We start from the raw sequence: 25,503 nt of genomic DNA, 5'->3' as shown, positions 1-25,503 counted from the left end.
TGGATCGGGAATACTCCTGTAAGGCAGACGGGTTTTGGGAAATAAGCAAGAATGATTGCATTCACTGACAGCAGGCAGGGTTCTTGAAAATGGTAAGAGATTGAAATACAAAGCCTATTAGAAAGTTGTAGAGCGTTTCATTTTATAGCCTTTCTGTCACAATGGCTGCGGTGGCTCAATGATTGTCCAATCAGAAGCCTTCACAGCCTGCGTGATCGGGGAGCGGAGCTGCTTCTGATGGACCCGCAGCAGACATGATCTTTGCAGACTTACTGTAGTTTTGACTTGTCCTAGCAATGCGTCAGAGGCTCTGATCAGCGTGGGGTAGAAGTCTACAGACCCCTGCGAGCCAGTATTCAGCTGCCGAGGAGCGACACTCACAGCTGAAGGGACCCCACTGATGATAACTTCTGATTCGTCACTTTGACATGTCAAAAGTTTTGCGAAAGTCCTCTTTAAGCCTCCTGATTGGAGGACTAAAGTGACAGGGTTGTATGGAGGGGATAGAGAGCCGTTACCACTCCACACAATGCGGGTGCCGGCTGTTTCTCACAGCTCACACCCACCATCAGCATTAACGCTGGTCGTGGTTGTTAACCCTGTAAATACCTCCCATCAGTCCTGAATGGGCTTCCCATGATGAGATCACAATGAGCTGTTTGGTTGCTTTCTGAAGGCCCCCAGCGCTGCTATGGCTGATAGACTATCGAGCCAAGCCTGTGTATATACTGTCAGATCGAGGTATAATAGAGGGTTTTACATTATACTGCCGGTGGGATCAAAAGATCACAAGTTCGCTAAGGGGACAAAAGAATGTAAAAATTAGCTTTTAATTTTTAAGTTTTATTAATTAGAAAAAATTAAAGGTTTAAAAAAAAAAACCCTCCTATGTTGATGATAAACAAATAAAACAAGTTAAAAATTTATATATTTTGCGATCTATAAAAGTCCAATCTATTGAAGTCTGTTCGTCCCGCACGGCAAAAGAATACACCTCGGCCAAGAAAAAATGTAGTAAAAAGCAATCGAAAAGTCCTATTTACTCCAAAATGATACCGATAGAAACTCCAGGACGTCCCGCAGAACGCGAGCCGCTGCGCAAAACTGGATCAGTGGAAAAATAGAAAAAATGATGGCGGGCGGATTTTTTTCCCCACAAAATATATTGTCTTTTTTAAAAGTAGTTCAGCAAAAATCCCATATAAACTTATCGGAATCGCACCGACCCCCAGAATGAAGGCGTCGTGGCATTATGGACATCGTGTACTGCATAAACACAAGAGAACCCCTCCCACCCCTCCCCCGCATTTCACTCCAGTTAGGAGTCTGTAAGTTTTCCAGTACATTAAATGGTTACATTGAATAATACAACCAATCCAGCAAAAAACAACACCCCCCCCCCCCCCCCCCCCCGACAGCGCCAGCGAGTTCGGACTTTCTGAAAGTGGGGAGAAATCTGAAAACGAAACAAAAAGGGTCGGTCTTTGGGGGTTAAAACCCTTAATCAACAATATGGTCAGGTTTTACCCCAATCGCTAAAAACAGGGTTGGGGGGAAGAATACTGGGGGTTGTCGACAGGCTCTTGGCCTCGGAACGAACAGCCAGATGACTTGAACCAATATCCCTCCAGACATTTGTTCCCCCGATCGTCTGCTGGTGTAAGGGCGCCGCTGATCACCTGGCAAAACGGGCAAATGCCCGTCCGTTGGGTGATGGCTTTTTGTATGTGGCAGTAAACCTCCTGGTCCTCGGCGGCACATCTCCATCTTGTGAACCACCGGCCTGCGCTGTCCTCTATGGGGAGGTCATAGTATGAATGCTGCTGCCCCGTACTGACTGTATCCACCTCGCTGAGTGGCATTTGTCATCTGACTACTAACGAGGTGTGTAAGAGGAGCCTTCTGAGGCGTAACATAATAAACGACCCCCACGAGGTGCCAGTCAGGCGTCGGGTTCACATGGCGCTACCCTGTAGTCTTACGTAGAGGGACCAGATGTGGGACTAGCATCTGTTGACCCCTTGGAAGGTTGCTGGGGTCCCGGCAGCAGACATTTGAGGTGCTCTATGGCTTCTCTGATGTCGGACAATTGGAATTGGTGGTCGGTGACGATTCAGCGGCGCCTCCGTTTCGCAGACCGGGACGACAGATTATCTGCAGGTTTTGCGCCATCCCCTGGAATGATCTCGCTTAGTAGGTAGAGGTTCTAGTGCCGATGTTAGATGGTCGGTGATGCTGCGGGATTATCTGTCGCTCCACGTGTCGCTTTCCTGGGACCTCCGGCATCCTTTGCCCCAGGGGTTTGTGGTCCGCTGCCTTGACTGCTGGGAGTTGTAGTTCAGAGCCTCGAGTGTTTGCGGGTCCGTGTTACTTTTTGTCGGTTCTTCTTTCGCTCGGCGTATAAATACCATCTGCTGCGTCATCTGATCTCCTGCAGTTGTGGTTTACACAGCCGTGTAGCGAGCGGCGGCGCGAGTCAGGTGAACAGCTGCTGCTCCCGGCGGTAAAAATAACCATGTTTATCAAGAGCAAACCTCGCCGTCTACGCCGGAGGCCATGATGGCCGCACCTGCAGGTTGTTCCCAGGCGTCGCCGCTGCTCCGGGTGGAGGCTATGTAGTCGCTCTACAGGAGCCGCCATTACGGGGGGGGGGGGGGGGGGGGGGGTGTGACACCCAGCTTTTCCTGTGCCCAGAGTGGCGCGTCCATACATAGCTGCTTAACTAAGTAGATATACCATTTGGAGTGTTAGAGAAGGTGGGTGCCGGTACTTCACAGCTGTAATGGCGGCCGCGTACATTACTTTCAGAGGATTGCTAACGACCCTTAAACCATGTTCACACGGACGGATCTTACAGCATTTACAGTGAAAGTGGATGAGATTTTGAAAAATACGCAGCACGTCAATTTTATAGCAGTTTATGCTGCGGGATCCATTTCCTCTCAGTGAGGGGTGAAATCCGCACCAAAATCCGGGTTAAAAATGGCGCCAAATCTGCGCCACATAGTCTGGGTTTTTATCCAACCTTTCAGCTGCGGACTGTCCGCCCCGTGTGAACATGGCCTGAGGATGCTGCAGATGACTGTACATTCGCTCCATGTTTTGGTAACCTCCATACCATTCGCCTGCGGCAACCCCACATGGATTCCACGTCAAGAAGGGACAGATGACTTCGCCGCCCGCTCCCCCCCCCCCCCCCCCCGGGTCACACAACGTATTATTGGCACATTCCCTGTTGAATTCTGTATCGTTTTACCATCCAGTTGACTTGAGTCGGACTCCGCGCCATTCTTCATTCTACTTGCATCTGAAGTCAGTGTTAAGGGGAAAATGAATTGCCGCAGTTCCCATGCAGAATCCCCATCTGGTGGCGTCACATGCAGATTTCTGCGGATTAGGGCACGTTCGCAGTGCCGTTAGTTCCTGTTAAACATTTCCATTTTTCACGTTGATTTTGAAGGTAATATATATATATATTGACCGGAACCAAACCGAAATAAACTGAAATATTTCCGTTTTTTATGAAAACCCATTGAAATCAATAGGGATAAAACCAAAATGTTTACGCCGTGATATGGCGTAAACACGCAGGTCTGCAGTCACACGGGGCCGTTCACCTCACTGTCATTGGCTGGCGTTTTGAAGATCACAGAAGAGGGCAGATGTGAACCGCCCATTGGACGGTTCAAGGCTAATTACCATACGGCGCAGGTAGCCTCTGTGTGGCTTCATCTAGGGGGGTCCCAGCACACAGAGGTAATGGGCCCGGTTTAACCATCATTTAGTCGCTCATGCGTTGGGATATTGCGTTCAATAGGCAAAAATTAGCAGACCCTTTCAGAGGCCCCCGACTGCCACAGCAACTGAATGGAACGCCACCACAGTCTCATCGCTGCCGGTCATTCGGGACGCCCAAACACCAATCCGGGTATTTAAATACTGCTGTGAGAATAGACAGCAGCATGTAAGAGGTTAACAGCTGCGATCAGTATTGGCACCCGATCCCGCTCCATACAGACCAATGGCGTCAGGCAGACCCTGTTGGTAATGGAATCTGTCCGGCCTGCCAGCCAAAGCTTCCCTGGATAATAAAGGTGCCATCCTGCGCTAGAAGCTATAAAGACCGCGACATTGGGAGCCACAAACCTCTTGGGTTTTGCGGTATGCACGCGATTTTCAAGGTTTTGTAGCCCGTGTTTCCCTTGCATGAAAACACGATTTTTGTGCGCTGCAATGCAACTTTGACATTAGGAAATCCTACTGTCAGTCTTAAACCAAGTCCTAGCTGCACGGAGAAAAAAAAATTTACCTAGAAGCAGTGTCCGGCTCCGCTGCGTTGTCTTCCCGGTCCCTGATACTGGTCTTCATCATCTCTTCTGGCTGGGGATTAAAAAATCCCCGCCTCCTGGAAGCGCTGCTTCAGGTTGGCTGACGCTGTCATGCTTAGCCAATCAGAGACAGCACTCAATGAATGGCTGTGATTGGTTCATTGAGCGCTGACACTGATTAGCTAAGCATCACAGCACTCAGCCAATTAGAGGCAGCGCTTCCAGTAGGCGGAGATTGTTCAATCCCTGGCCAGAAGAGATGCTGAAGACCAATGCCGGGGACCGGGAAGAAGACGCAGTGGAGCCGGACACCGCTTCTAAGCTGATGTATTCTTTTTTTCTTCTTTCTTTCTTTTCAGCAGCTAGGGCTTATTTTCGGGTTAGGGTTTATATTTTTGTTGTGTGACTCCGTAACGCTACAAAAACGCAGTATTTCCACAATAAAACGCAGCTGTATCGCACGGACCACTGATGCAATATCTTGTGGCGATATCGTGTCGCCCATTTGAAGGGGGTCTAATATCACACCATAGGATAGGTGATTAGTCTGTTTGGTGGCGTCTCACGGCTGAGTCTCGTGTCCCCCTCTCCTCCTCCACTGTGGGCCTGTTGCACCCCAACAGTGAGGAGGAGATTGAAGGGGTGCGATGGCCACACCGTTACATACATTTTCAATGAAGCTGACAGAGATAACGGACTGCTGGCATTCTGCTCTTTCCATAAGCCCCATTAAAATGAGTGGAGCAGCGGCCATTGTTGCATTCAATCTGGTGTTACTGCAAGTGGAAGAGGCATCCCCGCAGTGATAGAAGAGGGGGGACCACGGAACCTCTGTTCTTGGGGTCGGTGGAGGTCTCAGAGGCAAACCCCCCAGCCCCCCTATCTTTTAGATAACTTGTCTCAAAAACTTATTACAGTCAGGTTAAGTTTTGCTACATCTGTAACTCTGTGGCCAAGAGATAAGGATCCTGAACTGGGGACCCCCGCTGACTCTGAAACTAGACAACCCCCCCCCCCCCCCCCTAACTATCCCATGATGAAGAATTCTGCGACTTTCTGTAAGACTTTGCATCTATTTCTTACCATTTTTTAAATCTCTGCTTTCTGTCAGTGAATGGGAACGTTCTTGTTTACGTTCTTGAAACCCTTGTTACAATTGTATCCAGCCTGGACAATACTTTGTGATATGAGACTCCAGACTGATACATTGTAGCAAACTATCAGGACAGGAGAGCTTTGTGCTGCAGATGTCTTTGTTTCACAAAGGCTCTTCTAGACTGGATAGAATTGTAACGACCCCTCAGCTTTGTGTGCAGCAAAAAGTCAAGATTGCAAATGTTTTGGTTCACTGACAGCAAGGGGCGATCTTGAATGACAAAAAGTTTCTATGGCATCGTCTCCAGAAAAAAAACCAACTGGCCGTCAGGGCGGGTGTTTTGGTATAGGAGACCCTCCTCGCCTGTCACTGTCAAACCTGTTGTAATGGTGAAAGTGCAGTAAGAGTCATCCGGCAAGACCGCATGGTCAATGGGAAGAGCCGCAGGGCCCGGCGTCCAAGCTCCCAGCGGACGTGTTCCTGGCCTGAGAACAGGATTCGCGCTTGTCACGTATCGATCGGCGTTTACAAGAGCAACATATGTCCCCGCTGCATTAATGTGGACACCAATCTGCCTGCTCTTTACATCATCTTTAATTTGGTGGCCAGTGGGGAGGATTTAAAGATTGGGAGGGGGTAGTAGTATGTCTTCCCAATCTTCACCCCACCCACATCGCATGAAAGCTTGCAATCAATATCATAGCTGCCGTCCAGCTGGTTCATACGATTTATAGACCGGTCACCCCCCGTAATGTGTTCATGCACAGAGCCTGAGCGTCCGCCGCGCTCTCCCACGGACGGCGTATTATGTGATCGCTTGCTGATCTCGGCTTATCTGTAATGCTTATCATTGTGTTCTTCTCTTCCGCAGTTGGTAACCAGCTAGGGGCCCTGGTACATCAAAGGTAAGCCGTGGGCTCCGTTTTATTATTTATTGATCGGAAACTAATTGTGTATTGATCCGCCATCTGTACTCTGAGACGGGGAGTAGTTCATACGGATAATGTCGAGCATTTGGTGAAAGGGGGGGAATGGGTCGATAGTGTTTGATTTATGATTATACTCTGACCGCGGGCCGAGGGGCCGCGCTCCGTGATGTCAGGGATTCGTAGTTTGCTGGGAAGTTAAATTTTTTTTTGTAAAAGCTGTAAAATGCAGAAGCAACATGTTTAGGTGTCAGGCCTCCCTCACACGGGGCGTTTTATACAGCATTTAGCGCTGCCTTTTCAGCCCAGCGGTAAACGTTGTACAAGGCTCCCATTCATTTCAATGGGGCTGCTCACACAGGGCTCCCAACGCTGCGCTTTGACAGCGATGCAAGTTCTATTTTGGGGCGTTTTCAGCCCTCCGTCGCCCATTGAAATGAATGGGCAGCGGTTTTAGCACTGCTGAAAACGCGGCAACACTTGGTGCCGCGTTTTTGGCAGCGTTAACCGCTCGCCGATTTTCGGGGTGAGGGCTTGTAATAGAAGCCCTACCCCGAAAATCAGTCCCAGTTAGTCAAAAAAAAAAGTATTACTCACCTAGCCGCTGCAGTCCGGGTCGCGGCCGCTGATCCGGGCTTCCCCTGCATTCATAAGTCTATTGACGTAGGCCAAGTTTGAGAACCCCGCCTCCGGCAATAGAGTGCTGTGATTGGTTATCGGCACGCTCGATGCCCAATCACAGCCCTTCATTGACTGTCTCAGCCAATCAGCGCTGGCAAGCTGTGATTGGCTGAGACAGTCAATGAAGGGCTGTGATAGGGCATCAAGCAAGCACCGACAACCAATCACAGCACTCTATTGCCGGAGGTCGGGTTCTCAAACCTGGCCTCCGGCAATAGACTTGGGAGTGCCGAGGAAGCCCGGATCAGCGGCAGAGACCAGCGGCCGCGACCCGGACTGCAGCGGCTAGGTGAGTATTACTTTCTTTTCTTTTCAGCATTCTTGGCTGCGTTTTCAGCCGAGCTAAAAACGCAGCCAAAACGCTGGCATAAAGTATGCCAGAGCTGCTGAAACGGGGCGGAATCTGCAGTAACGCAGCGTTGAAAAACGCTGCATTTCTGCAAACGCCCTGTGTGAGGGAGGCCTTAGTGATAAAAATGGGAAATGGTACAATGCCTCCAGTGCATCACCTTCCAATAGGTGGCGCTGCAGAGATTTTGTACCATTTCGTATTTGCATACCAAATATCCCAGGGAGCATTGCATGGCCTGTAAGTCTTCTTGGTGGTCTCCACAAGCAGAAACGGTACCTCTCCTGACCGATATTAGTGAGGCACAGTATTTAAAGGGGTTGTCCACTTGTAAACTACTGATGGCCTAGCCTCAGGATAGTAGACTGGTTAGGATCTACCGTGTTTCCCCAATAATAAGCCCTACCCTGTAGAAGCATTAGGATATGGAGGGGGCAGGTTGATTCCCCCGGGGTTTCCCGCTCACATCCCTGCCTGTTGCATTATTTTCCATGTCTCTTCCTGCTTCTGATGTCTTTATTTTGGCAGGACTGTGATGACCGAAGAATTTAAAGTGCCTGACAAGATGGTGGGATTCAGTAAGTGCGCAGCGCCTGCTCTGTAGTCCTCAGAATGGTTAATGCAGAGCGATGTGGCTGGTAATGCCCCTGTATGGACTATAGCGCTACTGTATTGTTCATCGCCCAACTTTACCAGATGCCCCCAGAATCCTCGTCTGATTGGAAACGTTATTTACTGTTGATTTTTATTTTTCATTTAAAGGCCTTTTTTTCCCTTAAAGACATCCATGGGATATGGGGGGATGAATGTGCAATCACTTGGACCCACAGAGTGGCGTATCCTGAATGCCCCGTGTGAATGGCGTGGTGGGTCACATGTATGACTACGGATCCACCAGCCGGAGGGAGATTGCTGAGCATGTTCCATAGAAGTGAATGGCGTGGTGGTCGAGCATGTGCACCGCCGTACCATTAACATAGGGACTTCAGGTGTGCCGGATTAGGGGGTCCCAGTAATCAGAACCCAGTGATCTGACATTTATCTCCTGTTCTATGGATAAGGACTAAATGTCTTTAAAGGGAAGCTGCCGCCATCTTCACACCTATTAAACCCCTGATGGGAAATAAAATGGGTATTTACATACCGTAGTTTGCTTACCATGCAGGTCTTAGGCTGCGTTATCGTTTGCATGAGTGAAACGATATCGTAGTGACGTTCTCGCATCGTCGCCACTGCAGTGAATTTCGCACATGTGCAGCAAGCAACGTCATTGATGCATGCTCCGCTCATCTGCCTCCTGCTCTGGCCAGCTTTATGAAATTGACTGCGCAGGCGCTGATCGCGTTGCTTGCAGCATTTGCGCAAGATCTAAACACGGTGGTGACAAAATGGGGCGGTGTTAGAGGAGGCACGCATGGTTCCCGATACGGTCGGGTCAGCCCACTGCTGACGGTCCGGCACTCCCCCCCAGACTGATCACCCATCATTTGCATGCGGTGTGGAGAACTCCTAAACCTTTGATTTTACAGGTATGCTCAGATCTGCACGGTTAGCAAACGAACTATGTAAATGCAGATTTTATCACCTATTAAATGGGTTAATGAGAGGAAAAATGGGGACTGGTTCCTTTTTAAGGTCAGTTTTTCGCGGGCTCATTTATGCACCCGTAAGTACGGCCGGGTGTTCTAGTCTGACCGCGGGTCTGCTGGCCTGAACTCTGAGCATTGTGAGAAATGGCTATGAAGAAGGTCTAAGCATGTATGGGGTTAAAGGGCTGTCGCTGATAAAGCCGGCGTCACATCTTAATCCGCAGTTTCATTGAGAGCCTCCAGCGCAGATTTGGAGTACAATTCCAGACAAAGTAGCGCAGAAATGCCGGAAGCTAACAAGTCCCCATTATAGTTAATTGGGTCCTCTTTGGACCGCCATGTGCCGGATCATCAGACGGTTCCCGTGTTTTTGTTTGACTGAGGACAGAGCAGAATGATGGCAATAGATTGGATCTGCAGGTGTGAATGTGCCCTTGGCAAAACATGGCTGCTTTGTTCTATAAACAGCGCCACAGTAGCCATGGACTTTGTCTGATACTGCGGCTCAGCCCCTTCCACTTGTGTGAGCCTCAGCTGCAGTACGGCACACAACCCATGGACAGGAGCGGCGCTGTTCCTGGAAGAAGGCGACCATGTTTTATAATGTGATACGACCCCCTTCTCGGGCAGCGGCGGGCGTGCTTGCGGTGTGTTGCTGATCATTTCTTTCTTCTCTCCTCTAGTTATCGGACGGGGAGGGGAACAGATTTCAAGAATCCAAACAGAATCTGGATGCAAGATTCAGATTGCTCCAGGTACGTGATGTTGGGATGTACTACTTGGTTTAGTGTAACACTTGCAGCCACTTCCGGTTATTCGGCTTGTGATCAGTTGACCTCTTGGCCCGCGTTCACACTGCTACATGCAGTTTTGCTGCAGTCATGCTTTGAAATCAGAAGAGGCAGGGAATGCAGTAAATCGGCAATGCGTGGCACCGCAGTGTGTGGTAAGGGGGCTATGTACCTTATAAGGAGCGTAGTGTGTGCAAAGCTACATTTCCCAGAATGCAATGCCTGATTTGCCTATACAGAAAGTTCCCTACTTATGAACAGGCTCCGCTCCAGGAGGCTGTTCATAAGTGCGATTGTATGTCCGTACTGGGGTTTGTATGGAGGGGGATCGGGGGTCAATCCCGCTCCATACAGTGTGGGTGACAGTTGTTTGTTACAGCCCACCCCTGCCCGCAACAGCTCCAATAAGCCACACTGCTGATCGGAGCTGTTAACTCTTTAAATGCCCCAAACGACATTCAGAGGTCTTGAGATCGCGGGTTGCCATGGCAGCCGGGAGCTTTCTGGACAACTTTGTTCCAATGTAGCGAAGTTCGTAACTCGAATGTTTGAAAGTAGGGGGACTCTGTAATGTATGTATGATCTGAGAAACTCACAATTTTTCTTTTTTGTACTATTTTACAGATAGTGGAGGAATGCCTGAGAGACCCTGTGTCCTTACCGGAGCGCCAGAGAGCATCGAGTAAGCCCCCACGTAGCGCCCCCTTCTTACAAGTAGCCGTTTCCCTTTGTGTCACACTGCCGCATTGCTAAGTATAATCCAGCTCCAGTCTGCGTCTCCCCCCACCCTTCCTCCTCCTCCTCCTCTTTCCCTACAATCTGCTTTCCACAATTGCTACGCTTTTCTTTTTCCGCTTGGCGAGTGAACACAAAAGTCGGTAAAGGTATCACAGCAGGCAGAGGTGATGCTGCGTGCAGGGTTTTTTTTCCTCCTCTTGCGCCCCATCATGAGCTTCTTGGCTCAGAGCTGGCAATAGCCGAAACCATCCTCCCTGGCCGTTCCCAGACTTCCTACAGATAACTGGTTTCACTGCACCCCCAGCAAGTCTTCTGAGTTTTGCGGGCGTTTCAATAGCCCCCTCATTCATGCCAGGCTGCTGTGACTGCTGAGCTGGAATAAGTGTTATTGGCAAGTGCATATTACACAGCGAGCGCCGGAGTTTCTGCTTTGTTTTGCCTTTTTTTTTTCTCTCCTCCTTTAAGATATACCCATTACTGTGCAGCGTTCTCCAGCGGCAGCCGCTCTTTAACCCCCTCCTGCCCAGCTGACTGCTCGCCAGTGGACTGAGATTAGGAGGAGCTGCAATACGGAGTACTGTTCCTTTAAGCTGAAGTGTTGGTTTATGTGGCAGCTGTCAGGCTTTGGTCTTAAAGCACCTTTACAGAGAGCAGCTATCATTCAGACAGCCGCTCCGGAAAGTCGCTTGTTTGTTTTTGCGCAGCGCGATGATTGTTCATTCGTTGTTCGCCGAGATATCGTTCATAGAGGGGATCTCCGTGCTAATTCGTTCGCAGCCCATTGAAATATAAACTGCTGTGACTTCACAACAGACGACTTTGTGATCAACCAGCAACTTTTTTTTAGTTTTTTTGGAAGCTGTAACAAAACTAACGCCTTAAGTCAGCGGCCATGTTTACACTGAACAGCTATTGAATGCTAATAGTCATCCCATGTAAACGTACCTTTACTTTCTGGCACGTGGCATAAATAATGCAAAGTTTAAAAGGGGATTCAAGTCAGCAGGCTACTTGTCCACTGGATGGTTTAAAACTAATCGATCGAGTCTAACCACTGGGACCACCACTGATCTTGAGAATGGGGGACCTGTGTGCCCTTTATTTCATAGTGAACAATCCCTTCTCACATTTCTGTAGCGTCGTGGCCAATGGACCGCTGCTTGCGCAAGCACATGGCAGTGGCTCCATTCTAATCATTGCTACAGACACATATCTGAGCATTATGATCGACTATTGTCATCAGCCCTGTTGTAAGGCATGGAGTGGTGCCGCTCCGTTCATATCAATGGGGCTGATGGAAATTGCTGTGCTCGACAATTGAAATAAATGGAGGTGCAGGGTGCGCGGTCACGGCTTCATTGATTAGAATGGAGCCGCTGCCCTACATTTGCGACCATCAGCTCATTCGTTACTATACTACAGAAATGTGAAACCCTGCACTGTGAAGAGGGGGCACACGGGTCCCCCATTCTCTGGATGGGTGAAAACTTGTGGTTTTATTCACAGACCAGTGACATCAAGTCTATGCGACCACATAGACAATCATTAAGTTAGGGCTGCATGAGATGACATTGCGTGACATCAAGTCTTAGACAGGCCGCAGGGCCCAAAATCGTACGCGATACGCCTAGCTGCGATATTGCTGTTTGAAATCATCCATGAAATCGCAGGCATGTTGCGCATAATTTACCTTGTTGCCTGCGGTAGAAGAGTTTCGTGTGACTTGTTACCAGCAACCCAAAATCCTACACACTTGAATTTCTTGAAGCTGTTGCGTCGCAGTCACATGTTATAACACAACCACATATACGGTCATCAGATGTGTTATCGCAACACGTTAAGGTCTTAGTGTCACACGGCGCGTCACGGTGCGGTACTAGCCTTCATGTGACTCATTATGGTCCTTTTACAACCGGCCTGATGTAACCAGTGTCAATCACCCTGCATGTCTTTCTGCGCCTCTTTAATTTTTGAGAATAGGCTTGTTGGGATGTGCGATCGCTAATGCAGTAGTCCGTCACCGTAACTCGTCTATATATCTCTAATTACACCGAAAATCTGAATGTTTGTCCCTTTTCACTTACTGATTATTGGGCAAGCGGGCGTTCTGTGGAACTCGCAGGTCCGATAATCGGCCCATGTCGGTAGTTGATCCATACGGGAGTGATAACGCCTCATCCTATAGATAACATATAGCTTCTTATAACCTCTAGGAGGTACAGCACGTTCTAAAAGGTCATCATACCTGACCCCATGTCCATTATCACTGCGTTCCTACAGGCAGGCGAAGCGTCTTCTGAGTCAGATAGTGGAACGCTGCCGGAACGGTCCTGGTTTCCATAACGACATGGACGGAAACAGCACCGTCCAGGAAATCCTCATCCCAGCTTCCAAAGTTGGCTTGGTCATCGGCAAAGGAGGAGAGACCATCAAACAGCTTCAGGTAAGTGTTCCCAGCACTGCGAGAGTTAACCCGCTCTTTGCCCAGACCTACCATCATCCTCCTCACTCCCCCGGTACTATGTGTTTTTTCCTTTTTCCATCTACACCATTTTGCTAATAGTTTTGCGCTGCAGCAGGTATAAGTGTGTAATTATGCTCAGTGTGGTGCGGGCTTTGTAGGATGTTAATTTGCCGAAGTGCAGTTTGCTGCTAATTAGCACTTAATTCCCGGTAACTCCGGTACCGTAAGAAATAACAATAAATTCATTTTTATTTAATTCTTAAAATTCTGTTTTGGGATTTTTCTTCAGTTTTATTAATAAAAATGATTTTTTTTAAAAAAAATGATACGTTTTACAATCGGAGGCTTAAAAGTCGGGGCGAACGCTGAGTGATGTTAATCGCTGGTTGCAGTTACGTAATGAGCAATCTGGAAAATAAGCCTCGGTAGTCAGTCATGCGCTCAGGTGACAGGTACTGCAAATGTCACCGCCTGAAGTGTATTGTGGGGGGAGGAGGCGGCGTGATTGAACGCACGATTACTATTCCTGTCACCGGGTCAACGAAACGTGGAGGAGGAAATGCAGGATTTAAAAACCTCTGTGAAAATGGTAATATACACCAAATGGCGTCTTTATTAGAGCCCACAGGCCTCTGACGATTGGCACTTCCCAATATGGATATTATCCCCGTCGCCCCGGAGTGCAGAATAGAATGACGGGACAGGTTTTCCGTGGATCAGTTTCAGTGTGAATCCACATTAGATGGGAAAATCCAGCGATCGAAGCAACTTCCAATGAGGCCGGTCATCGGTGCTGGACTAGCCGGGGGCTCACTGCCAACCGCGGGGGGTTTCTCATGTAACGAGAATGGCATGATTGGGAAAAAACATCCAGCAAAAAGGGAAACAACTCTTCACTGAAAGGGGTCAGAGGAGGATGTCAGGAATCATTCAGGTGCTGCACAGTCAGGAGGAGCTGATTATAATTCTGGTGCTCCAACTAACCTGTGTGGGTACACAAGAGAAAAAGAAAGGTGAGACACTGACCAGCGGAAAACCATCTCCTGCTCAGATGGATCCACATTTCTGTTGCTGATGGGAGGTCAGAATTTGACGCAAGTAGCATGAATCGCTGACCCCTTCCTGTTAGAACATGTCAGCACCTCCATCTAATCTGCAGCAACTACAAGAAGCTTCCTGTCCGCAGGGGCCGATGTTCCTGCAGAATAATTTCATCACCCGGTCAAATCTACACCGCGACAATTTACTGTAAGAGCAGTGAGACTATGGAACGCTCTCCTGAGGGCGGGGTGATGGCGAATTCGATAGAAGAGTGCGAGAGGGGCGGGACGCCTTTCCTGAGCATTACAATATCACATGTTATATCACTGATTACAGAAGGGGCGGTGACCCGGGGATTAGTCTGATTGGAGTCAGGAAAGAATTTTTTCCCTTAAATGGGGAAGATTGGCTTCTACGTTACTGTTTTGTTGTTTTTGGGGTTTTTTTTGCCTTTTTCTGGATCAACATTGGAGGGTAATAGGCTGAACTGGATGGATACGGGTCTTTTTTCGGCCTTGCATACTATGTTACAATCTGCTGCGGTTCTGAAGACCAAAGAAGTCCAACGTGCTACTAGTTGGGGGCTCTAATAAAGAGGCTGTTCGGTGTCTGTGGTCACGGATTTTGGTTTTATCACTGCAAACTGTGACTTCCCATCATGGCCTAGAGGGTCTTAAAGGGGTTGTGCAGGGATTGGAAGCTTCCTCCAGACACAGCGCCACCCTTGTCCAGAGGACTGTGTGTAGTATTGCAGATCTGCTCCATTGAAGTAAATGGTAGCTGAGCTGAAATGGGTTGAGCTATGTTTGGAAGAAAGCCTCCATGTTCTAACACCGGACAACCCCTTTATTGGTGCAGCGACGCTCTAGTAATAGTGAGGAGTCCTGGTAATCTTACAGGAGACCCTCATGGATCACAGATGCAATATTGATGGTTGCATGGTAAAACTTTGCTTCGGCCTTCTGTAAACAGCGCCACTGTTCTCTATTGCATTGTGCCTTGGTTGTAATACCAAATATATCCACCGAGAAGAGTGGCGCTGTTGCTGGAAGGTTTTTGTCATACAAACCTTTTCCGTATTCTCACCATTTGTTTTCAGTGCTTCCCGCTATTTGGGGAGGGAGGTTATGTAGTTCATCCTGAGCCTCCTGGTTCGTGAATATAATGCCAGAAGTACGGTAAAGCCTGACATGTACAGGGACAGAATGAGAGCGGGGACAGGGTGTAAGGCTTATAATGTATTTAGGGTATGGGAAAAAGCTGATTACACCCCTCTATGGTCACTTGCAGCAGTCAGTAACGGGCGCTGCCATCCTCCTTAGATAAGGATATAAAATGCCATTTTTGAAAGTGACCTTTGAACTGTTTCTGCAGGAGAGAACCGGTGTTAAAATGATCATGATTCAAGACGGCCCGTTGCCAACCGGCGCTGACAAACCTCTTCGGATCACAGGAGACCCATTTAAAGTGCAGGTACGGAAGAAATGGGTCCAGTGACCGTAAAATATTGGCCACCGCTGAGGGGGAAATAACATTTTTTTTTTTTCAGGAGTAATGGAAACTGGCAAATGTGTATAAGCCCTGCAGTGACCCATCCCCCCACGGGAATAAAGTGGTCAGTGGGGTATTGAGTCTTGGCCAGTTACACTTAGTACGTCTGCAGCGCTGGTAAGGAGGTGACCCCCATGTGCCACAGAGGGTTACCCCCCTCCGCTGCATTTCTCCACACCCTCCACCGCTCTGTTACTACATCTGTATTTCCCCAATTGCTAAGCGCTGTGGAATATGTTCACACTAATATATAAGATTGGTTTCTTCACACGATTCCACAAGAGTGAAGCGGTCTCTTAAAGGGACACGCACTTCTATAATTGTCTCACTTTTTTCCCCTTTCGGCTTTCCTCTCTTGCTTCATTACTAAATATAAAAGACTTTATTTACACACAAAGTACACGATGGGGGAGGGTAGATCGGTGCCCAGTTAGGAAAAATAAACAGTAATTTCGTAGAAGTGGCGTGTGCCAACAGTGTAGCTGGAGATAGTGCGGGACCTTAAAGGCAACCGACGGCCCCTTTTATGGTGTCTTTTCTGAGCGCTGTGTAAAGAAGTAACAGACGTAGATTTCTGACGTGTTACTTCTGTGAACACTTTTATGGAAGTTAGTTTTAAAGGGGCATTCCAGGGCTAAAAAACAATTTAGGGAATAGGAATAGTGTAAAATAAAGAAATGAGGTATGATCCCCCTCTAGTGCCTGCCCACCTACCGATCCAGGACAGGAGACTCAAGAGGAACCGTTCACCTGCTTCATGCTGCCTGAGATAGAATGTGCAGCAAATCAGCGCGTGAACGCGTCCATTTAAGTTTAACCCGGAATGCAGCTGAGAGTCAGAATTAGCTGGTCTGGCTTCTCCCTGCCCACTGTAGATTGACAGCTTTCTCCCTGCCCACTGTAGATTGACAGCTTTCTCCCTGCCCACTGTAGATTGACAGCTTTCTCCCTGCCCACTGTAGATTGACAGCTTTCTCCTTATGCAAAAGCATGGAGAGAGCTACCTGTTTATATAATCAAAACGGGGAGATGCTGGCGCAGCCCACCCCTTGGAGTCAAGAACTTAATTCCGATTCGCTCTAAAGTGTGTTTATTCTGAAATGTGGCTGTTTCGGGGTTAACACTTATTTGGTGCATTGTGTTTACTTGTTCTGAGTTTGGGCAGCTTATACCTGGGGACAGGTTGCCTTTACTTCTGCTTCGGCGGCACGTGCTGTTCATTTTGTGCATGAACGGGCAGCCAATCACAGACTTTAGCAGTAATCATGCTATGAACAGCATGTGACTACTGAAGCTTGTGATTGGCTGAATGGTGACATGCACAGTGAACTGCATGTGACCGCCTTTGCAACTTTTTGAGTCAGAACGGTGAGCATTGGGGCTCCTGCGCTGGATGGGGAGGGGGGGCATTGAATGAGGGGAGTGTATCTTGTTTCTTTATTTACACCATTCGTAGACCCTAATTTTTTTTAGGGTCCCTGAAAACCTTTTTAATCACTGCAGCGCAATCCCAGCACTGTGAGACGGAGTCTGATGCATTGATGAGATGCAGGATCTCCCACCCACCTGACGATGATTAATGGCCCTCTCCCTGCACATAGTAGTAGGTATAAATCTGCCAATCAGCAGGGAGGGAGAGGAGCCTGCGTCTCACAAATACACAACTCTGAAGTGACCACGACCATTTGGTTAGGGAAGAATATACCCAGTGACCTCGGTATTGTCATCCATCCCCCCCTAATTACAGCACAGCTAAGACATCTGTTTGAGAGTCGGTTCTCTAGTGTGAGAATCCTGCATAGAGCAATCCAGAGCTCAGCTTCCTGGATCCATCAGTGTGAGAGTGAGATGTGGACGTGGATCCTGTGGCAATAGTCACTTGGAGGGTGTTGCAGCCTCTGAAGGGGTTAAAGGGGTTTTACCACCAAAGACATTTATCCCTTTGCACAGGGTAGGGGATTAATGTGTGATCTCTAGGACCCCCAGTAATCCCAAGAACAGCACACAATGCCCTGTGAGTTGAGTGGCGGTGCACACGTGTCCACCGCTCCATTCACTCCTATAGAATGGACAGTTTGCTAGGTGCATCAATCCTCGTCTGTCCCATAGAAGTGTGTCAAGCATAGAGCATTCGGGGTGCTGTTCTTGGGTTGGCTGTGGACCCAAAGTTCAGACCCCCAGCAGTCAGACACTTACCCCCTATCCTGTGCATAGCCCATCTTCTGGAAAAACCTCTTTAATATCTGCAGCCCTGACAGAGATTTTGAATATGATGGCAATGAATGGCCCGATTTTTCTCTTACAGCCAAAATGTGGGTCTGAAGGGTGGCAGCTGACATCAAGCCCTGAGAGGAGGTTCTGCCCGTACTCACGGGACCCTCATACTGTAGAGGATTTGATTGCCACTGTGAGCCTTCGCTTTATTCTGTTTTTATTGTATTGCAGCAAGCAAGAGATCTGGTCCTAGAAATCATCCGAGAAAAGGACACAGCTGACTTCAGAGGGGTGCGCAGTGACCTGACCTCCAGGATGGGGGGCAGTATAGAGGTACGCACCACTGTAGCTGCACAGACTGCCTGTAAAATGGGGGGGGGGGGGATAATTTCTTGTTAGTATATTAGGCATTTTGATGTTTCAGCCTTAGATCAGCTGCTCCTGTATCATGCCTTTCACTACACTGGCCCTTTATTGGGAGAAATTGTTACAACTGTGGGGTTTAAAGGGGTACAAGACCTAAAACTGCCATTTATTCCACTTTTTGTCACACACAACAAAATTGGAATTTACTCACCTTTTGCAAGAGAGTCAAACTTTCCCAGAACCATGGTCACATGATTGCTTTGTGAAATGCAAGATGTCGCATACACTGAATCCCATGAGCCCCTGCAGCAGAGTGTGGGTGCATCAGCAGCTGTTGGTCGCGGAGGGCCGTCCTGTCATTCTGCGTGTGCCGTGCGGCCACCAGGACTCTTCAGGCTGTATTCACATGGGTCATTTTATCGTACGAGTTCTGTCCGATTACAATACGCACAAAACTCTCGTGTGGAAAGACAGACCTTTCAATCTTTTTATTCACATGAACGATATTTCTCTCAGATCGATGCTCCAAGTCGGACCTGCAGCAGTTTTTCTATTTTCAAGCGATTCTTGTTTATGAATCGGCCATTATTTGCTGCGGCACACGCAAAAATCACATCGCACTCACTTTTATGTAAATGCAAGTTTCACGCGAGTACATGCGATTTTTCACTAAAAATACATTGCTGTCACAGGCAAAAAATCACAGGTTTCGGAGTGCTATGCTGATCCGCACTTCTCAGACAGATATCTCACTCGGCTCTGTGAGTACGCGCTTAGACTGGCTGCACACGGGTGGATTTGCATTGCGATATCCGGAACGGCCGTCCGCCTCTGGATTCCGCAGCAGATCCATCCCATAGCATGCTATTGCAATACACGATTTCATGTCCAAGAGAGGAAATTGATTGCAATTTTCCGCTCGTGGAGAGGAAATCGCATGCTGCGATTTTGTGCGAGCTCTGCGTGGACTGCTTCCATTGAAGCCGTCTGTCCGGTGGCCGCTCTGCAATCAGCAGCAGAGTGGTCAGGGAATACTGCCCAGCGACTGCACGGTGTCATCTGTACTGCACATCTGCTCCGGCCGGCACATCCGCATCACGGGAAAATAGACGCCGGACAGGTACACAGGGGTCACCCGCCAGGTTGAACTCCGCTGAGGGGTCAGACCAGCCCATGTGCAGGCGGCCTACGTCCGAAACTATGCCATGTGTCGGCAATGTAATGTGGCTCCCCAGCTGCTATGATACTACAACTCCCAGCATGCATTTAAACGCGTCTGGAGTTGCAGTATTGCAAGAGCTCGGGGAGGCTCAGGGTTGGCCGTGTGTATCAGACCAGAGACTGCCAATGCCGTGTTCCTCACTCATGTCCTCTCCTTCCCGATTAGGTCTCTGTACCAAGGTTCGCGGTAGGAATCGTAATCGGTAGAAACGGCGAGATGATCAAAAAGATTCAGAATGACGCCGGTGTGAGAATTCAATTTAAGCCAGGTTTGTTTGCTTCTCATGTTATTTCTTGCATCTCGTGGAGCAGAGGTGAATGTTGGACATTTGTAGAAGGAGTTAAATGCATCTTGTCGCTTCTCTCGCTTTGTTTTGATGGCCGCCGGTTCTCGCATTTGTTGTCATTTTACATATAAGCAGGTTTATTTACTGCTGTTAGTTTTGGATCCGCTGCAGAAAAGCATTGCTGCACGACCGCTGGGGCTAAATGGTTTGCTTTCGTTATGTATCCCTCCTGCAGATGACGGAATCAGCCCTGAACGAGTGGCGCAAGTAATGGGCCTCCCTGACCGGTGTCAGCACGCCGCACACATCATCAATGAGCTAATCCTGACGGCACAGGTGAGACTGCAAACGTGGCACTGGGGGAGAACCTGAGCGGGCTGCCGGTGTGTAGCCCCCTGTTATAAGGGAGGCAGCTGATGGCAGTCACATCTGTAGGGAGGGGTTGATGTTTGCATTTCTTCCTGTTCATGGTGTATAGCAGAATCCGGCATGGCTGGGAGCTTCTAGCCATAGCTGGGGAGCGCCTCCTTAAAGGGTGAGGCGAAGCAGCCCACAGGGGCATGCAGGAATTTAGATATTGTGAGTGCAAAAACTTGCCCATTAACCCCTCAGTCACTGCCTGTTTTGTGCCTTAAGGACCAAGTTTGCATTGTAAGAGCCAGAAGTCATTGACATCGCCATTTGTGGGACGAGTTTTATGTTTTAGTGGCACCGCACTGGGGGGCATGTAATGTGCTGTTGAACTTTTATAACATTTTTGGATGGGGGGTAGTGGGGCCGGCAATAAAACCCCCACTCCTCAAATTTCCGCTATTTTTGTTTTATTCACCATTCAATGAAATCCCATGATTGTCTTATCTGTTCGGCACAATTACTGCGACGCAGAGTTTCTACGGTTTTTATTTCTTACTACTTTAGCACAAAAGAACCTTTAAAAAAAACATAATTGAAACCGTATCGCCGCACCCCGAGCCCCAGAGAACTTTTATTTTTCTGGTAGCTGAACTATTAGATGTTTTCTTCTTGTGGGAAGCGTTGCAGTTTTTTCGGTACCCGTTTTGAGGTCGGTGTCACTTTGTGGATTGCTTTTTTTCCTTACGTTTTTTGACACGAACAAAAGAAAAATTGCAATTCTGGCGTTTAGTTTTCAAAAACTATTTTTATGGCATTCACTATGCAAAATAAACTTTTAATTGCTTTGGTTCTTATAAACTCAGTAATATGTGCTGCCTTTAAAAAAAAAAAAAAAGTAGTTTTTTTTTAAACTATGTTTTAGTCCCCGAAGATGTGATCGTTTGGTCGCTCGGATAGTACACTGCATTTCATATGCGAGTTCCCGCAGCAGATTCAGGCTCTGACAGCAGCCGGCGACCCTGCGTACCCGGTTTCTTTAATTTTCACCTGTACTCCGGATAGTCCACGCGGCTCGCCATCGGACATGCGCAGTATTTTTTTTACAAATGTTTATTTTCCCGCGGATTCCGCAGCAAAAATCCACCTGCGTGCAGGCGTCCTAAGCCTGTGACAGCAGCCTATTAGACCTGGAAGGAGGTGGGGTCTAGTAGGCAGCTTACTGGCTGCCGTGGGAACCCATTGGTAAATTGTAATCGCATTTTGGGTTGCTGATGGATGATAAGAGGAGCCCCCCCTGCCCCCGTACTTTGCTTACATGCTGCAGTGGCTGTTGAATGTGGCGTGTAAGGGGTTAAACTGCCAGGATCTGAAGTTTCTCCCCTCCTGGCTGTTGGAGCAGGAGCCGGGCTGTCACCTTTAAAAGATTTATGTGCAAGTTTAAAGCCCATCACTAAGGGGTTAACCCCCACAGCATACAGTTTACCGTTGCACTAATCTATAATTGCTTGATTTACTGCAGGCTTATGCGTAATGTTTTTTTACCCCCAGGAACGAGACGGTTTTGGGAGTCTCGCCATGACACGAGGAAAAGGACGCACAAGAAGCGAATGGAATTATTGTACAGGAGGAATGCAAGAGATCACATACACAGTGCCAGCAGACAAATGCGGACTCGTCATAGGCAAAGGTACCGCGGCTTCTGCTGCCCGTAAACGCCTTCCACCCTTCAGAGCAGATGTTGTATTCAGTCTGTTTCTAGCAACCAGATTGATCAGGAGTGTGAATTCCGCCACCTCGTGTCAGCGGTGTAAGAGATGCTGAAATATACTGCACAAGTGCCTCAATGGGACACCCTGCAGTCTGCTGCTTCTGCATTCAGCTAATGGTTATCTATTGTCCCCTGTTATCTGCCACCACAGCCTGCAGGGAGGCTGACTGTAATGCTTCCTTTTATGTCACAAGTATAGGTCATACGCTCCTTCACTGGCTGAGTACAGTGCATAGCCTTTGGCTAATTTAGGAGACTAGCAAACATGGCCGCCACTACAGTTTTCTGGTTCCTTTTTACTTCATATGTGCGGCTGTGCTCACACGGCGTTAGCAGTTTATATCGGAGGTGCTGTGTTTCCCTGAATATAAGACCTACCCCGATGATAAAGCCCCACCCTGATTTTCTTTGGGGAGGGCTTGAAGTATTAGCCCTACCCTGAAAATAAGCATGGGGGGGGGGGGAAGCAATACTCACCTAGCAGGCACCGTTCGGGTCCCTCCTGCTGTGGCGCTCCTGCAGGCTTTCGTGTAGTTCTCAATGCTGGACCATCTCTTGCTGGTGATGGTGCTTGAATACCCCACCTCCAGCAAGCGATTACTCTGATTGGTTCAGTTGCGCACCCTGAGCCAATCGCAGCCATTCATTGAATAACATCATTGAAATGCTGTGATTGGTTCATTGAACGCTGGCTTTGATTGGCTGAGGTGGTGCTCCCGAACCAATCGGAGTACTCGTTTGCTGTAGGCGGGGTGTTCAAGCCCTGTCACAAGCAAGAGATGCTCCAGCATTGAGGACTACACAGAAGCCTGCAAGAGCTCCGCAGTCCAGCGGGAGGGACCCGAACGGTGCTTGCTAGGTGAGTATAAGAAGACCCTGTGCCTCTTTTGGGGCAAAAATTAATATAAGACAGGGTCTTATTTTCCGGAAAACACAGTATCGATCAGGATCTATCTGGGCCCCCACTGATCCAGAGATATTGTCCCTACTTTGTGACAGCGCTGGCTGTGCTTCCGTCCAGTCACTTTAGTAGTAATCGCCGGCGATAGACAAGTTCAAGCTCTCATTGAAATGAACCGGGACCGCCAGACATTGCTGAAAACTGGAAGTGATTGGAGCGTTGGCAGGCGTCCGTGGTCACCGCTGTCCATTTAGGAATGTGCTAAAGACAGTCTGTAGATTGGTGAGGATGCTAGTGGTCGGACCCGCACCTATCCATAAGTTATCCAGTAGATAGGGGGTAACTTACCAAGATGGGAATACCCTTTTAAAGGTGCCTTGTGCAGATTGCAGTTGGCAATCACGGGCGTTCTCTGCTAATTTACAGGCGGCACCTGGACAAAACAATGCCAAGTCCAGATGCTGGCCTGAATCACATTTTGTATGGACACCCTCAGGGTTGCCACATAGTAGCCTGGGAAAGTTGGCTGAGGACCCGTGATACAGAACATATTGGAGGGGTCGCCAGGTGGGTTTGTCTCTCAGGTGCCCGGAGAAGATGGGTGACGACCACTGAGGGATCTGCAACGGTATCCAGCAACAACCAAAAGAAAACCAGACAGAAGACCTGAAGACTAGTTTTCCTTGTAGTCATCATTTTCCATCATGTTGTCGTTTTCCTCCGTGTAAGCGTCATATTTTGGCGCCCGCTCCGTGCGGAGTTCTGCGAGCTCCCAGCGTCCATAAGTCTTTTGCTTCCTTCGGCTGCTGAAGCGTCGCTGTGTAATTAGATTATAATCACATAACGATTAGCCGCCCGGGCACTTAAGTATATTTAGAGCCAATTTGCTTTCCCCGCCTGCCCTCTTCCCCCTGCTGTAAAATATCGCTCACTTATCGGGTTCAGTAAAGCTGCGCGGTTAATGTGTTGTACTCAGTGTTCATATAGCGCACATCTAGACTGCGGCAGGGCGCGCTAATGGATTGTAACAGCGATACATTCCTCCTTGCCCCGCACGTACGCCGTGACTGTTGGAATTATGCCAGTATCAAGTCTAATTTGGGGATTATTTGCCAGGTTGTCTTACTCTTGGTATATGGCAGCTTAACCTCTGAAGAGCTGGGTCTTTCACTGTGTAACTTAACTGCAGCACGGTTTCGCAAAAGTTTCAGACTTTATCACAGCAGAGTTTGCATCAAATATACATCAAATTTGCGCCAATAAAGTGTCCCATCATTTAAAATGGGAATCCAAATTTTAAAGCGACACCCCCCCCCCCCCCCCCCCAGTTTCTGTATTCCGTCCGGGAGAGTAGCAGCGAAGAGGGGGGGCTATATTACCTGTAGTTCTCTGCTGCGCCTCAGATCCACCATTTCCAGGCCCCATTTTCGTCTGTCCAAGAGGATTGCAGCAATTTTTGCACTACCTAAAGCACACTGATCATGTGAGCAGCACTGGCCAATCAGAGAACAGGTATAGCGCATTGGTGGTCTAACACTGCTACCGTGGGAGTTAGGTAGTTTGAAGGTTTTTGGATGGCATTTGGAAGAGGCAGATTGAAGGGACAGCGGAGAAGAGGGACTGCAGGTAACGTACCCCCTCCTGTCCACGGACATAATTTTGTCCCCAAATCGAAGGGTCGCTTTAAATCTGCACGCTGGAAAAAAGACCCTTCACGAAGCAGAATTCTCGGATTTGACCATTGACCAGAAATAAATCTGCGTGTAAAACCAGGGAAGAATCTGCGGCAGAAACACGCAGCATTACCGCATTTTTCTCCTGCTACTTTAGAATCTGTGTGCGGCGTGAACATCCGCGTAGCGGATTGGCTGCCGACTGTGATATAGATTTTGAATTGAAGAATGCGATCCATGGCGGATCCACGTCAACATATCCAGAAAATCTGCCACACGTGCGGACATCCTAAGGTGCATGTAGGAACGATGGAATGGCACTTTGAGGCGTCCCCTCTGGCGATATCAGAATTGGCCCCTTCATGGGTGATAATGATCCGTTTATGTTGCCCACTTAGTCCGGATGGCGTTAGCACATGGGAGTCGCTGCAGACGGCTGATTTGGTTGGTTGCTGCATTTTCTCATGCTTCCTACTTGACATGAGTGGTCTTTAGCCGAGTCCGTATGTTTGGTGCAGCCGTGATATGTGGCCACAGAACAGGCGGACCCCCCCATTCACTTGATAAACAGCATGCCGCCCCGAGCCTGTCCGCTCTGCCTTTTAACTGTCTTGATTAATTGCTTTACAATTTGCCACCCGCTGGGGGTCCGGTCCCCCCCCTTCCCCCATCCCCTCCTCTTCACCATTGCTATCCCTGTAAATAGAAAAGAAGGGGAGGGGTCGCAGTATTGAAATTCTCCACGACTAACAGGGAACAAATTGGGATGCGGCTCCACTGACTACCGTGGCATCGTGTCAGGCGCCGGCGTTAAAATGAGGCCATTTACTCGGATGAATCATTGGGAAGTTGATGGGTATAGAAAAGGCAGCACAGAAGTTCCTCCTCCAGAGATAATAGACCCGTCTTATACTGTGCCGTCTGATGGGCACCCCAGATCCGGCATACGGTATGTCTAAACGTGGGGGTGTACTCGGGTGTCGCTTTGTGGCCCCTTTACAGCATAGATAGCGATGAACGTAAAATAAATTGTTTTACGTTTAAATTATTGTATAATGAAAAGTTCTGCAATTTTGTGTTTCTTTCTTCACTATTGGCAAGACCTCTGCTTGCTGCCAGCAAATTGGTATATCCAGAGGCTTAAAACCTGTTGAAACTTAATACT

The 25,503-nt window shown here is 48.5% G+C and overlaps 1 protein-coding gene across 1 annotated transcript in view; it reads left to right on the top strand.

Annotated features, from left to right (window-relative positions):
• FUBP3 (far upstream element binding protein 3) overlaps positions 1–25,503 on the top strand; it is a 47,887-nt gene that overhangs the window by 8,171 nt on the left and 14,213 nt on the right. Inside the window, exons 3-12 of the mRNA XM_066580212.1 lie at positions 6,296–6,329; positions 7,909–7,958; positions 9,653–9,724; positions 10,385–10,442; positions 12,779–12,941; positions 15,378–15,476; positions 18,000–18,101; positions 19,522–19,624; positions 19,878–19,978; positions 21,545–21,683. Coding sequence (XP_066436309.1) covers positions 6,296–6,329; positions 7,909–7,958; positions 9,653–9,724; positions 10,385–10,442; positions 12,779–12,941; positions 15,378–15,476; positions 18,000–18,101; positions 19,522–19,624; positions 19,878–19,978; positions 21,545–21,683 — 921 coding nt within the window. The remainder of the gene's footprint in view (positions 1–6,295; positions 6,330–7,908; positions 7,959–9,652; positions 9,725–10,384; positions 10,443–12,778; positions 12,942–15,377; positions 15,477–17,999; positions 18,102–19,521; positions 19,625–19,877; positions 19,979–21,544; positions 21,684–25,503) is intronic.

This window comes from Eleutherodactylus coqui, chromosome 10, assembly GCF_035609145.1.
Source record: "Eleutherodactylus coqui strain aEleCoq1 chromosome 10, aEleCoq1.hap1, whole genome shotgun sequence".
NCBI lineage: Eukaryota > Metazoa > Chordata > Amphibia > Anura > Eleutherodactylidae > Eleutherodactylus > Eleutherodactylus coqui.
The sequence above is the reverse complement of the archived record's forward strand: the minus strand, read 5'-3'. Positions and strand labels throughout refer to the sequence as shown.